Genomic DNA, 15,966 nt, shown 5'->3' with positions numbered 1-15,966 from the left:
TTTCTACACTTCATTGTGTCGAGGGGTTTTGGTTTTAATGAAACATTTAGATTTTAGAAATATCATTTATTTCTGTACTTACTCTTTTTGTCCCTCTCCCCCCATTCTCATCTCTTTCTCTCTCCTCCCTCCCTTCTCTTTCTCCTCCCTCCCTCCCTTCTCTCTCTGCTCCCTCCCTCCCTTCTCTCTCTGCTCCCTCCCTCCCTTCTCTCTCTGCTCCCTCCCTCCCTTCACTCTCTCCTCCCTCCTTCCCTCATCTCTCTCTCTCCTCCCTCCCTTCTCTCTCTCCTCGCTCCCTTCTCTCTGTAGCACTCCACAATGCTCTCCCCCAGCAGCCGTCCCGCCCCAGCAACCGAGCGGCCCCCAAACCCCCTCAGCCTCTCCCCCCCTCCACCTCCTCCGCTACTCCTCCCCCCCAGCCCTCCCTCCACATTCCCCAGCCCTCCCTCCACATTCCCCAACCCTCCCTCCCTCGCCCTTGTGTCCCTTCTCCCCCCACCCCCCACGGAATCCTGGGGGTCTCGGCCCAACCCCCTCAAGCCCTATTTGAGGACGACGAAGAGGCCGTGCCCACTAACTCTGAAACCCCTCCCGTCCCGCTCAGCCAGGTGCACATGTACCTGCAGTCGTCCCGGCCCCCGGCACACATACACCCCCACACACAGTCTCCTGTGCGGGTCCAGTCTCAGCTCATGTCCCGGCCCCCGGCCCACACACAGTCTCCTGTGCGGGTCCAGTCTCAGCTCATGTCCCGGGCCTCGGCCCACACACAGTCTCCTGGGCGGGTCCAGTCTCAGATCATGTCCCGGGCCCCGGCCCACACACAGTCTCCTGTGCGGGTCCAGTCTCAGCTCATGTCCCGGGCCTCGGCCCACACACAGTCTCCTGTGCGGGTCCAGTCTCAGCTCATGTCCCGGCCCCCGGGCCACACACAGTCTCCTGGGCGGGTCCAGTCTCAGCTCATGCAGGCCATGCAGACTCAGTCACAGGCAGCGGCCGCTCCAACCCAGCAACAGCAGAGGCTCGCAACACATCCTCACTCACACCCTCACTCACACATGCAGCAGGCGGGACAGGGGATGTCGTTCCCCCAGCAACAGAGCACCATGCACCCGGCACAGAAAGGGCTCAAGCAGATACTACATCCACAACCATCACCACGGATCAAAACTGAGCCTTTCAATACAGGTAGGAGAGATAATACACGCAGACACACGCGCGCAGACACGCACGCAGACACGCACGCAGACACGCAGGCACGCAGACACGCACGCAGGCACGCAGACACGCACGCAGACACGCAGGCACGCAGACACGCAGGCAGACAGACACGCAGGCAGACAGACACGCAGGCAGACAGACACGCAGGCAGACAGACACGCAGGCAGACAGACACGCAGGCAGGCAGACAGACACGCAGGCAGGCAGACAGACACGCAGGCAGGCAGACAGACACGCAGGCAGGCAGACAGACACGCAGGCAGGCAGACAGACACGCAGGCAGGCAGACAGACACGCAGGCAGGCAGACAGACACGCAGGCAGACAGACAGACACGCAGGCAGACAGACAGACACGCAGGCAGACAGACAGACACGCAGGCTGACAGACAGACACGCAGGCAGACAGACACGCAGGCAGACAGACACGCAGACAGACAGACACGCAGGCAGACAACACCCACTAGAGGGATTCTTGAATCCCGAAAAAGGAAAATCTGAACCGAATTGGATCCGTGAAATTTCCCGTTCGACACAGACAGGATATATCCAAGTCGATTCGGATCCGAGGTGGACCAGATCCAACCCAAAGCATGTCCGAGATGAGGGAGAATCGGATCCAAATTGGGTCGGGTCTATATCAGATAAAAAATGGGTCTTTATTGCTGCTCAAAGCCAGCAGAACTGTTTTGACTTGAGAGATTTATGCTTTTGACTGAACCAACTGCCATGTGCACCAAATGTGACATATAGAGGATATTTATTTTCATCAATATAATATTGTATTTGACATATTTGCAGACTGTTTGGATCTCAGGTAATCAGGTTAGGGTATATCCGTGAAGACCTCTACCCCACTAATTTCCATACTGGTGTTTCTCCCGTTGTGATAGGTCCTCGTAGGGAGAGCCCCTCCCCTCTGATGATACATTCTCCCCAGATGCCTCAGTTCCCACCAATGAGACAGTCCCCTTCCCAGCCCAAGAAACCTGTGAGTACACAAAGAGAGTGTGTGTGTACAGTGTGTGTGTTTGTGTACTGTACATTGTGTGTGCGTTAACTCTGTGTTCTCTCTAGAACCAGAGGGGGTTATTAAGGGTTAAAGAGGACCTGTGTGTGTGTGTGTGTGTGTGTGTGTGTGTGTGTGTGTGTGTGTGTGTGTGTGTGTGTGTGTGTGTGTGTCTGTTAACCCTGTGTGTTCACTGCAGAACCAGAGGGGGTTATTAAGGGTTAAAGAGGACCTGTGTGTGTGTGTGTGTTAACCCTGTGTGTTCACTGCAGAACCAGAGGGCGTTATTAAGGGTTAAAGAGGACCTGTGTGTGTGTGTGTGTGTGTTAACCCTGTGTGTTCACTGCAGAACCAGAGGGTGAAAGAGGAGAAGCCGCTCCGCTCCCCGGTGCTGCCCCCCTCCCCCTTCAGCCCCGCCCAGCGACACCACAAACCACAAGACAACAAACACACACACAGTGAGTACACACACCTGGCTCTGTGTGTGTGTGTGTGTGTGTGTGTGTGTGTGTGTGTGTGTGTGTGTGTGTGTGTGTGTGTGTGTGTGTGTGTGTGTGTGTGTGTGTGTGTGTGTGTGTGTGTGTGTGTGTGTGTGTGTGTGTAAGAAGCGTTAGGGAGAGAGCGGGAGAGATTTGTCTGTCTCTCTGCCTCGACGGTAGAGTGTCTCTATTTTAGAATTTCTTCACAGTGAATAGGTCACCTGTATCAACCAATCAATTGACTCCTGCAGGATCAGATGTGAAGCTATTGGACGGTTCTCATCCTGGGCTCCGCCTCCCGGACTCCCCGGCCCCTCCCCCTTCCCATCAGGACAGCAAACTGAAGCAGGAGGCTAAAACACCCATCACTGCCAAGAAGACACAGGTGAGAGAGAGTCAGAATCATACTAGAACAAAGCATGTAGATTCAGGACTTCATTTAAAGGAGAAGTTTCCTTTTTTATAACCAAATCTCACCTTTTTTTTAAATATGTAAATGGAATATTATAGAAGGGTCCATGTGATTTCACATGTTTTTGAGAAACCTGAGCAAATCACTTCCTCATCCTCGTTGTGTAGTATGGGAGCTCTGATACAAACATGAACAAAGACTTCAAAAACACCCAAATAGGAAACAGATCACTTCCTCATCCTCGTTGTGTAGTATATGGGGGCCCCGAAAAAACACAAACAAAGGCAAAAACACCCAAATATGTCCTTTTATAAAGGACAAAGCTGTCAGTATTGTAATGCAGGTGTGTAGATGTTGTCTGCATGACGTTGGGTCATTCTGAACTTCAGCCACAACGCTGTATTCCATTTTGTTCAACTAAAGAGATATTTCTATGCACGCGCATGTGTGTACTTCCTCGTTCCCAACCCCTTAGGGAGGTTCAGAAGCACACTGCAGTCTGCAATAAGGTGTCTGCATTAAAAACACAGCTGGCGGTTACTAATCTACAATAAGGTGTCTGCTGTAAAAACACAGCAGGCTGTTACTCATATACAATAAGGTGTCTGCTGTAAAAACACAGCTGGCGGTTACTAATATACAATAAGGTGTCTGCTGTAAAAACACAGCAGGCGGTTACTAATCTACAATAAGGTGTCTGCTGTAAAAACACAGCTGGCGGTTACTAATCTACAATAAGGTGTCTGCTGTAAAAACACAGCTGGCGGTTACTAATCTACAATAAGGTGTCTGCTGTAAAAACACAGCTGGCGGTTACTAATATACAATAAGGTGTCTGCTGTAAAAACACAGCTGGCGGTTACTCATCTACAATAAGGTGTCTGCTGTAAAAACACACAGTTGGCGGTTACTCATCTACAATAAGGTGTCTGCTGTAAAAACACAGCTGGCGGTTACTAATATACAATAAGGTGTCTGCTGTAAAAACACAGCTGGCGGTTACTCATCTACAATAAGGTGTCTGCTGTAAAAACACACAGTTGGCGGTTACTCATCTACAATAAGGTGTCTGCTGTAAAAACACAGCTGGCGGTTACTAATATACAATAAGGTGTCTGCTGTAAAAACACAGTTGGCGGTTACTCATCTACAATAAGGTGTCTGCTGTAAAAACACAGCTGGCGGTTACTCATCTACAATAAGGTGTCTGCTGTAAAAACACAGCTGGCGGTTACTCATCTACAATAAGGTGTCTGCTGTAAAAACACAGCAGGCGGTTACTCATCTACAATAAGGTGTCTGCTGTAAAAACACAGCTGGCGGTTACTAATATACAATAAGGTGTCTGCTGTAAAAACACAGCTGGCGGTTACTAATATACAATAAGGTGTCTGCTGTAAAAACACAGCTGGCGGTTACTAATCTTCAATAAGGTGTCTGCTGTAAAAACACAGCTGGCTGTTACTAATATACAATAAGGTGTCTGCTGTAAAAACACAGCAGGCGGTTACTAATATACAATAAGGTGTCTGCTGTAAAAACACAGCTGGCTGTTACTAATATACAATAAGGTGTCTGCTGTAAAAACACAGCTGGCGGTTACTAATATACAATAAGGTGTCTGCTGTAAAAACACAGCAGGCGGTTACTCATCTACAATAAGGTGTCTGCTGTAAAAACACAGCTGGCGGTTACTAATCTGCAATAAGGTGTCTGCTGTAAAAACACAGCTGGCGGTTACTCATCTACAATAAGGTGTCTGCTGTAAAAACACATCTGGCGGTTACTAATATACAATAAGGTGTCTGCTGTAAAAACACAGCTGGCGGTTACTCATCTACAATAAGGTGTCTGCTGTAAAAACACAGCTGGCGGTTACTAATCTGCAATAAGGTGTCTGCTGTAAAAACACAGCTGGCGGTTACTCATCTACAATAAGGTGTCTGCTGTAAAAACACAGCTGGCGGTTACTCATCTACAATAAGGTGTCTGCTGTAAAAACACAGCTGGCGGTTACTCATCTACAATAAGGTGTCTGCTGTAAAAACACAGCTGGCGGTTACTAATCTGCAATAAGGTGTCTGCTGTAAAAACACAGCTGGCGGTTACTCATCTACAATAAGGTGTCTGCTGTAAAAACACAGCTGGCGGTTACTAATATACCAAGCTAGCTAACGAATACAAAAAGGAAGTGTTAGAATTTGGGGCCGAGCCTTATTTATTTGAACCGGAATACACCGACGAGGATCTTTAGCGGAGCAGAGAGCAAGAGAGCGAGGTGTTCAACCAGAAGCTGAGGCCCGACTCGGGACGGGTGGTGCACTGGTGAGCGACACCCACTGAAGACGAGTGTCTTTGCTGCGCGGAGTGGCACCTGCTTGTGCCAGCCTTGTAAAATCTAGATGTGTCTGGTGACGAGACACCGTTGTCCCGCTAGCGCACCCCACTCTGGGCAACAAGTGACGATGGGACCTGCTTGTGCCAGCCTTGTAAAATCTAGATGTGTCTGATGACGAGACACCGTTGTCCCGCTAGCGCACCCCACTCTGGGCAACAAGTGACGATGGGACCTGCTTGTGCCAGCCTTGTAAAATCTAGATGTGTCTGGTGACGAGACACCGTTGTCCCGCTAGCGCACCCCACTCGGTGGTGACGATGGGACCTGCTTGTGCCAGCCTTGTAAAATCTAGATGTGTCTGATGACGAGACACCGTTGTCCCGCTAGCGCACCCCACTCTGGGCAACAAGTGACGATGGGACCTGCTTGTGCCAGCCTTGTAAAATCTAGATGTGTCTGGTGACGAGACACCGTTGTCCCGCTAGCGCACCCCACTCGGTGGTGACGATGGGACCTGCTTGTGCCAGCCTTGTAAAATCTAGATGTGTCTGATGACGAGACACCGTTGTCCCGCTAGCGCACCCCACTCGGTGGTGACGATGGGACCTGCTTGTGCCAGCCTTGTAAAATCTAGATGTGTCTGGTGACGAGACACCGTTGTCCCGCTAGCGCACCCCACTCTGGGCAACAAGTGACGATGGGACCTGCTTGTGCCAGCCCAGTTCTAGAAACGTTTTTCAATTTCAAATTGAGTAATGGAAGAACACGTGTATAACTTTTATTTCACTGTTGAAGAACATATAATAACATATTGACAGTATCAGTTCAGTATCATGGACTACATGGTGGATGGGAGGATACATATTGACAGTAGCATGGACTACATGGTGGATGGGAGGATACATATTGACAGTAACATGGACTACATGGTGGATGGGAGGATACATATTGACAGTAACATGGACTACATGGTGGATGGGAGGATACATATTGACAGTAACATGGACTACATGGTGGATGGGAGGATACATATTGACAGTAACATGGACTACATGGTGGATGGGAGGATACATATTGACAGTAACATGGATTACATGGTGGATGGGAGGATACATATTGACAGTAACATGGACTACATGGTGGATGGGAGGATAAAGTGACTGGATTTAAACAGTAAAATATATAATCAAGCGTACAGTAGGTACATAGTTGTTTTTATTGCAGGGTGTGGTGCATTAGATGCAGCCGTGTGTGTGTGTGTGTGTGTGTGTGGTGTGTGTGTGTGTGTGTGTGTGTGTGTGTGTGTGTGTCTTTTACTTTTACTCCCAATTAAAGTAGTAGAAGACCAGTACACACGCAGCTCTGTGGATCAGCCCAGTCCTTCTAGAATGATCCACAGATAAGACAGCCAAGTTGTCTTGGCCCCAATCACCGTTGGAGTCTGGGACCCTGAGATGGGCTGTTAAGCATCATTGTTCTGTAAATCAAGGTTTCTAACTCCGGCAGTCTCCTGTGAATAATGTGTGCCCCATTTTGCTTTGAGTGGTTTGCTATTATTCTGTAAATCAAGACATACGGCCTGAACCGGTTTTGAGATTACCATTTGTGTGGTGGCTGTGAAATGGCTTCTCAAAACCAAAAATGCTCCCTGCAGACCCGTAAATTCAACGTGCGAAGTCTGTAGACGGGAGTGTTTATGCGTCTATACAGAACAACTAGCCAAAGCCTCATTAGATATCAGTCAACCAAAGGAAGTCTGTAGACAGGAGTGTTTATGCGTCTATACAGAACAACTAGCCAAAGCCTCATTAGATATCGGTCAACCAAAGGAAGTCTGTAGACGGGAGTGTTTATGCGTCTATACAGAACAACTAGCCAAAGCCTCATTAGATATCGGTCAACCAAAGGAAGTCTGTAGACGGGAGTGTTTATGCGTCTATACAGAACAACTAGCCAAAGCCTCATTAGATATCGGTCAACCAAAGGAAGTCTGTAGACGGGAGTGTTTATGCGTCTATACAGAACAACTAGCCCCAAAGCCTCATTAGATATCGGTCAACCAAAGGAAGTCTGTAGACGGGAGTGTTTATGCGTCTATACAGAACAACTAGCCAAAGCCTTATTAGATATCGGTCAACCAAAGGAAGTCTGTAGACGGGAGTGTTTATGCGTCTATACAGAACAACTAGCCAAAGCCTCATTAGATATCGGTCAACCAAAGGAAGTCTGTAGACGGGAGTGTTTATGCGTCTATACAGAACAACTAGCCCCAAAGCCTCATTAGATATCGGTCAACCAAAGGAAGTCTGTAGACGGGAGTGTTTATGCGTCTATACAGAACAACTAGCCAAAGCCTTATTAGATATCGGTCAACCAAAGGAAGTCTGTAGACGGGAGTGTTTATGCGTCTATACAGAACAACTAGCCAAAGCCTTATTAGATATCGGTCAACCAAAGGAAGTCAGTGAAAAGTTATAGTATTACGTGTTTTTTTTCTTGCGTTCTGGTGTTTTTGGGATTGCACATCTGTGAATCTTTTTCAGCAAACCTAACAACTAATACTACTTTGGTCCGCTGTTTCCTTTCTCGTCTGTTTTCTCGTGAGTGACTGACATCGTAAGGAAAGCTATACCTTACCTATGTCGGTAGCACCTCCCCCCTAATTTAGCCTACATGCACACAGTAGGATTTGGGAACGAGGAAGTACACCCATGCACGCGAATATGCACGTGCATAAAATTGTTTGAGTTGAACAAAATGGAATACAGCGTTGTGGCTGAAGTTCAGAATGACACAACGTCATGCAGACAACATCTACACACCTGCATTACAACACTGACAGCTTTGTCCTTTATAAAAGGACATATCTGGGTGTTTTTGAAGCCTTTGTTTGTGTTTTTTCGGGGCCCCCATATACTACACAACGAGGATGAGGAAGTGATCTGTTTCCTATTCGGGTGTTTTTGAAGTCTTTGTTCATGTTTGTATCAGAGCTCCCATACTACACAACGAGGATGAGGAAGTGATCTGTTTCCTATTCGGCTGTTTTTGAAGTCTTTGTTCATGTTTGTATCAGAGCTCCCATACTACACAACGAGGATGAGGAAGTGATTTGCTCAGGTTTCTCAAAAACATGATTTGCTGGTTGGAGTAAGTTTCTCAAAAACATGTGAAATCACAAAACAAATGTGTCAGGACCCTTCCTATGAAATTCCACTTACATAAATAAAATAGATTTAGTTGTAAAAAAATATTACTTTTCCTGTAAGGCAGTGTTATTAAAATGTCTTTTAAAAAGTGTGTGTTAACGAAATGTCTGTGTCGCACTCTCTCCCACTACACTTTCTCCCTCCCAGGATGTGAAGTTAAAGAACATGGGTTCTTGGGCCAGCTTGGCCCAGCGTTTTCAGTCCACCCCCGCCTCCGCTGTCCGCTCGTCTAGCGACAGCTTCGAACAGTTCCGTCGCGCCGCCCGAGAGAAGGAGAGAGAGAAACAGATAAAAGCACAGGCCGAGCAGGCCAGGAGAGAGCAGGAGAAACTACGGTAAGAGGGGAAGGATGGAGGGAGGGAAAGGGCGGTGAGATACTGGAGGAGAGAGAGAACTGAAAGCACAGGCCGAGCAGGCCAGGAGAGAGCAGGAGAAACTACGGTAAGAAGGGAAGGATGGAGGGAGGGAAAGGGCGGGGAGATAGTGGAGGAGAGAGAGAAACAGATAAATGCACAGGCCGAGCAGGCCAGGAGAGAGCAGGAGAAACTACGGTAAGAGGGAAGGATGGAGGGAGGGAAAGGGCGGGGAGATAGTGGAGGAGAGAGAGAAACAGATAAAAGCACAGGCCGAGCAGGCCAGGAGAGAGCAGGAGAAACTACGGTAAGAGGGAAGGATGGAGGGAGGGAAAGGGCGGGGAGATACTGGAGGAGAGAGAGAACTGAAAGCACAGGCCGAGCAGTCCAGGAGAGAGCAGGAGAAACTACGGTAAGAAGGGAAGAGAGATGGAGGGAGAGGAAAGGGAGGAGGAGGAGAGGGTGAAGACCTCTCAGCCGAGGTAGAATCTATGGTGAGAAAAAAGGGAAGGATGGAGGGAGAAGACCTCTCAGCCGAGGTAGAAACTATGGTGAGAAAAAAGGGAAGGATGGCGGGAGAAGACCTCTCAGCCGAGGTAGAAACTATGGTGAGAAAAAAGGGAAGGATGGAGGGAGAAGACCTCTCAGCCGAGGTAGAAACTATGGTGAGAAAAAAGGGAAGGATGGATGGGGGGATAGAGGGAGAAGTAAGCTCATTCTAGCACCCCAGCTAAGCTCCTCCCCCTCTGACACTCCGCGTGTTCTCTTCTCCAGTAGCCGTGACGATGAGGACTCTGTGGAGCAGCAGGGAAGGGGGCGTGTCCAGGAGGACTCTAGTCGTCGCCAGGAGCAACTTTCGCCTCAAGCCCCCACGCCCCCCGCCTCAACCCCTCCCGCCGACTCCCCACAGGCCCCTCCCACTCAACAGGCCACACCTCCACCCTCGGCCGCAGCACAGAACGCTATGGACCAGCAGAGGGAGCTGGCGAGACGCCGCGAGCAGGAAAGGAGGAGGAGAGAGGCGGTAATACTTTATAGCATTTATACTACTATAATACTAACATGATATACTAGTATAGCAGGAGAGAGGTGGTAATACTTTGTAGTATTTATACTACTATAATACTAACATGATATACTAGTATAGCAGGAGAGAGTTGGTAATATTTATAGTACTACAATACTAACATGATATACTAGTGTAGTAGGAGAGAGGTGGTATTACTTAATATCATTTATACTACTATAATACTAACATAATATACTAGTATAGCAGGAGAGAGGTGGTAATACTTTGTTGTATTTATACTACTATAATACTAACATGATATACTAGTGTAGTAGGAGAGAGGTGGTAATACTTTATAGCATTTATACTACTATAATACTAACATAATATACTAGTATAGCAGGAGAGAGGTGGTAATACTTTATAGTATTTATACTACTATAATACTAACATGATATACTAGTATAGCAGGAGAGAGTTGGTAATATTTATAGTACTACAATACTAACATGATATACTAGTGTAGTAGGAGAGAGGTGGTATTACTTAATATCATTTATACTACTATAATACTAACATAATATACTAGTATAGCAGGAGAGAGGTGGTAATACTTTGTAGTATTTATACTACTATAATACTAACATGATATACTAGTGTAGTAGGAGAGAGGTGGTAATACTTTATAGCATTTATACTACTATAATACTAACATAATATACTAGTATAGCAGGAGAGAGGTGGTAATACTTTGTAGTATTTATACTACTATAATACTAACATGATATACTAGTATAGCAGGAGAGAGGTGGTAATACTTTATAGCATTTATACTACTACAATACTAACATGATATACTAGTGTAGTAGGAGAGAGGTGGTAATACTTTTATCAGTTATACTACTATAATACTAACATAATATACTAGTGTAGTAGGAGAGAGGCGGTAATACTTTTATCAGTTATACTACTATAATAATAACATAATATACTAGTGTAGTAGGACAGAGGCGGTAATACTTTATCAGTTATACTACTATAATACTAACATAATATACTAGTATAGCAGGAGAGAGGTCGTAATACTTTATAGCATTTATACTACTACAATACTAACATGATATACTAATATTGCAGGAGAGAGATGGTAATACTTTATAGCATTTATACTACTACAATACTAACATGATATACTAGTGTAGTAGGAGAGAGGTGGTAATACTTGTATCAGTTATACTACTATAATACTAACATAATATACTAGTGTAGTAGGAGAGAGGCGGTAATACTTTATCAGTTATACTACTATAATACTAACATAATATACTAGTATCGCAGGAGAGAGGTCGTAATACTTTATAGCATTTATACTACTACAATACTAACATGATATACTAATATTGCAGGACAGAGTTGGTAATACTTTATAGCATTTATACTACTACAATACTAACATGATATACTAGTGTAGTAGGAGAGAGGTGGTAATACTTTATCAGTTATACTACTATAATACTAACATGATATACTAGTATAGCAGGAGAGAGGTGGTAATACTTTATAGCATTTATACTACTACAATACTAACATGATATACTAGTATTGCAGGAGAGAGGAGGAGATAATCATCATAAAGATACTTATTAATATATGTATATTCTTCAGTTATATTACAATAATACAGAGGAGAGGTAGTTTAGCTGAGAAAAGATGGGAAAGATTAACACTGCATCTAATTCCTCTCTCTCTCATCCCCCTCTCTCTCTCTGTCACTCTCTCTCATCCCCCTCTCTCTACAGATGGCGGACACCATTGACATCAACTTCCAGAGCGACCTGATGGCCATCTTTGAAGAGAACCTGTTCTGAGAGAGAGATATTGAGAAAGGGAGAGAAAGAGATATGAACTCTACCTTATCCCACCATGGCTGGGATTTCACACACAACACCCCCCCTTCCTCCCTCTCTTTGATTAGAGACCTCAGACCAGGATGTGAGTTCCAGAGACTTGAAGGAGACTGAGGTGAGGTACAGTAATAACCAGACCAGGATGTGAGCTCCAGAGACTTGAAGGAGACTGAGGTGAGGTACAGTAATAAGGTGGAGCCCCCCAGCGGTGGGGACCGGGAGTACAACTTCCACTTTTTTTGCAATTTCAGATGCGTTTTTTGTGTCTAACTGCCCGTTTATCGTTGATGATTGGTTGTTGCCGTGGGCAATGGTGAAACCGGATATCTATCAATAAACAGATATTTGAACTCCTCTTGTATTCTGAAACGAAACCGAGGGGGGAGGGGAGGACTGAGAACTATTACCTGAAAATAAAGAAGAAGAAGGAGGAGGGTTTAATGTAGAAAGAAGAAGAAGATGAACACCTTCTGACGTGAGAGAGAGAGGGAGGGGCGAACGAGACGACGGACAGACTTCTTTCTCTTTGATTCATTTCTCTCTTAATCTAGTATTTTTCTCTCCCTGTTTTTTGATGTTGGGTTTTAAGCGGGGTGGGTGAGGGGTTGGGGTTAGGGAGGAGATGGGGAGGGAGAAGTGGGCGGGCTGTGTGTGTGTTATCATGTTTGCGTCCCAAAAGGGCACCCTATTCCCTTCATATAGTGCACTACTTTTGTCCAGGGCCTATGGGGATCTGATCAAAAGTGGTGCACTATATAGGGAGTTAGGGTGCCCTTTGGGACGTTTCCCCTGAGATGGGTTCAGTTTCTCTCCGGACAGCAGGATGAACACCGGGGTCACACCCCAACACTATAAAGAAGCACCCTTCCTTCTCACTCTCCTAGTTCTTTGTGACGTCACTGACTTGACACAACTTGAAAGTGTAAAAGCTTGAACTCCATTTTTTCAGTCATGTCTGATTCATTGATTATTTCAAGAATGGAGGCAGAGAGGGAAGAAAGGAGGGAAAACGAGGAAAGATGAGTGAAGAAAGGAGGGAAGGATGAGTGAAGAAAGGGGGGAGAGAGAGAGAGGGAGGGAGGGAGGGGTACATTTTAAAGGTGTTGGAATGTGGCTCTTGCCTTACAGCTCTGACCTGTAAATGAACACAAGCCACAGATTATACATATACAGTGGGGAGAACAAGTATTTGATACACTGCCGATTTTGCAGGTTTTCCTACTTACAAAGCATGTAGAGGTCTGTCATTTTTATCATAGGTACACTTCAACTGTGAGAGACGGAATCTAAAACAAAAATCCAGAAAATCACATTGTATGATTTTTAAGTAATTAATTTGCATTTTATTGCATGACATAAGTATTTGATCACCTACCAACCAGTAAGAATTCCGGCTCTCACAGACCTGTTAGTTTTTCTTTAAGAAGCTCTCCTGTTCTCCACTCATTACCTGTATTAACTGCACCTGTTTGAACTCGTTACCTGTATAAAAGACACCTGTCCACACACTCAATCAAACAGACTCCAACCTCTCCACAATGGCCAAGACCAGAGAGCTGTGTAAGGACATCAGGGATAAATTGTAGACCTGTACAAGGCTGGGATGGGCTACAGGACAATAGCCAAGCAGCTTGGTGAGAAGGCAACAACTGTTGGCACAATTATTAGAAAATGGAAGAAGTTCAAGATGACGGTCAATCACCCTCGGTCTGGGGCTCCATGCAAGATCTCACCTCGTGGGGCATCAATGATCATGAGGAATGTGAGGGATCAGCCCAGAACTACACGGCAGGACCTGGTCAATGACCTGAAGAGAGCTGGGACCACAGTCTCAAAGAAAACCATTAGTAACACACTACGCCGTCATGGATTAAAATCCTGCAGCGCACGCAAGGTCCCCCTGCTCAAGCCAGCGCATGTCCAGGCCCGTCTGAAGTTTGCCAATGACCATCTGGATGATCCAGAGGAGGAATGGGAGAAGGTCATGTGGTCTGATGAGACAAAAATAGAGCTTTTTGCTCTAAACTCCACTCGCCGTGTTTGGAGGAATAGAAGGATGAGTACAACCCCAAGAACACCATCCCAACCGTGAAGCATGGAGGTGGAAACATCATTCTTTGGGGATGCTTTTCTGCAAAGGGGACAGGACGACTGCACCGTATTGAGGGGAGGATGGATGGGGCCATGTATCGCGAGATCTTGACCAACAACCTCCTTCCCTCAGTAAGAGCATTGAAGATGGGTCGTGGCTGGGTCTTCCAGCATGACAACGACCCGAAACACACAGCCAGGGCAACTAAGGAGTGGCTCCGTAAGAAGCATCTCAAGGTCCTGGAGTGGCCTAGCCAGTCTCCAGACCTGAACCCAATAGAAAATCTTTGGAGGGAGCCGAAAGTCCGTATTGCCCAGCGACAGCCCCGAAACCTGAAGGATCTGGAGAAGGTCTGTATGGAGGAGTGGGCCAAAATCCCTGCTGCAGTGTGTGCAAACCTGGTCAAGAACTACAGGAAACGTATGATCTCTGTAATTGCAAACTAAGGTTTCTCTACCAAATATTCAGTTCTGCTTTTCTGATGTATCAAATACTTATGTCATGCAATAAAATGCAAATTAATTACTTAAAAATCATACAATGTGATTTTCTGGATTTTTGTTTTAGATTCCTTCTCTCACAGTTGAAGTGTACCTATGATAAAAATGACAGACCTCTACATGCTTTGTAAGTAGGAAAACCTGCAAAATTGTCAGTGTATCAAATACTTGTTCTCCCCACTGTATATATATATTAATAGATGCATAAATATATATTATATACGATGAAAAGTCCCTAAAAATAATTGGATTATGTTGTTGGGAGGGAGAATGGCTTATCTGCCTTGTGCTCAATTCCCTTTTGTTTTTTTTAGAGAATTGACTGTAAAAAAACAACAACTTTTTTATGATGCTATAAAAAATAGTTTTGTCTAGTTCATAACCACCTTTCTCATCCTGTTTTTCTCTGTATCAAGTTCAGATATTCAAGAGTTTAAAGGCCTCTGTTTTTATTTAAATATCAAATAATTTCTGGGTAACAATTAGGTACGTTACTGTGATTTGTTTTCAGTTGAAATGGCCAAAAAATAAACAAAAATAGATTCTTAGCAAAGAGCAATTTCTCAAGCAAGAATTTTGCTAGGACTGTCTGGGAGTGGTCTGAGTGGGGAGGGGAAACTGAAAAGTAGCTGTTAATGGCAGAGAGATTTGGAACTCTTTCTTATTGGTCTATCAACGAATTTTCCGCATGGTGATGTCACCAGGCAGGCCAAAGCAGGCAGATTTTCTTTTCAAACAGCTCTGACACTAAAAGGGCATTATCATAATTTTCACAATTTCACAGTATTACTCCAGCCTTATAGTGTGGAAACACAGGAAAATCACACTTTTGACTGCACTGGCCTATAACTACTTAACTGTGTTCTACTGTTCTGTAGCTACATCCACCTGCTACTACACTTCCTTTCTTCTTTAGCTTCTTACTCATTTTCTTCTTTATATTCATGTCCATCTGTTAATCTCTCTCCCCTGTCATCATCATCATCATCATCATCTTCCTCTACCATCCGTATCATAGCTTTTATTTTCGTTTTTATTCCCTTCCTGTTTATTGTTAAATGTTTCTGCTATGTTTTTAGTTTCCGTGGTAACAGTCGGGGTTGTTGTCATGTGCCATAGCTCTAAGTGTTCTGGGGGCGTGGCCTGCGGTGTTGTCATGTCCAGATATACATCAAACCCCTGTATACAGCTCTACATACACTATCTGTTCACTATCTGTTCCTTTTATTCTTTTTGGGATGTTTTTATTTAATTTTGCCCCCTTTTTCATATTTGACGGTTGTTTGTTTTATGTTTCTTGTCATTTTTTTTGTTTTGAATCACCCGTTGGTATGTTGGTGAGTGAGGTGTTAAGGTAGATGGATACATTCTGTTCTGATTATGGAGTAAAACATCTCTCTTTTTTTTTTAAAGAAAAGTATTAAAATTATATAAAAAAT

At 45.2% G+C, this 15,966-nt stretch overlaps 1 protein-coding gene across 1 annotated transcript in view; it reads left to right on the top strand.

Annotated features, from left to right (window-relative positions):
- LOC139568310 (bromodomain-containing protein 4-like) overlaps positions 1-12,353 on the top strand; it is a 56,164-nt gene extending 43,811 nt beyond the window's left edge. The window contains 7 exon segments of the mRNA XM_071390065.1: positions 310-1,188; positions 2,113-2,210; positions 2,578-2,686; positions 2,959-3,092; positions 8,814-9,001; positions 9,794-10,043; positions 11,828-12,353. Coding sequence (XP_071246166.1) covers positions 310-1,188; positions 2,113-2,210; positions 2,578-2,686; positions 2,959-3,092; positions 8,814-9,001; positions 9,794-10,043; positions 11,828-11,896 — 1,727 coding nt within the window. The 3' untranslated portion in view covers positions 11,897-12,353.
- Positions 12,354-15,966: the final 3,613 nt, after the last annotated feature.

This window comes from Salvelinus alpinus, chromosome 2 (assembly GCF_045679555.1).
Source record: "Salvelinus alpinus chromosome 2, SLU_Salpinus.1, whole genome shotgun sequence".
Classification (NCBI taxonomy): domain Eukaryota; kingdom Metazoa; phylum Chordata; class Actinopteri; order Salmoniformes; family Salmonidae; genus Salvelinus; species Salvelinus alpinus.
Note: the sequence above shows the minus strand (reverse complement) of the source record. Positions and strands in the feature narration are given on the sequence as shown.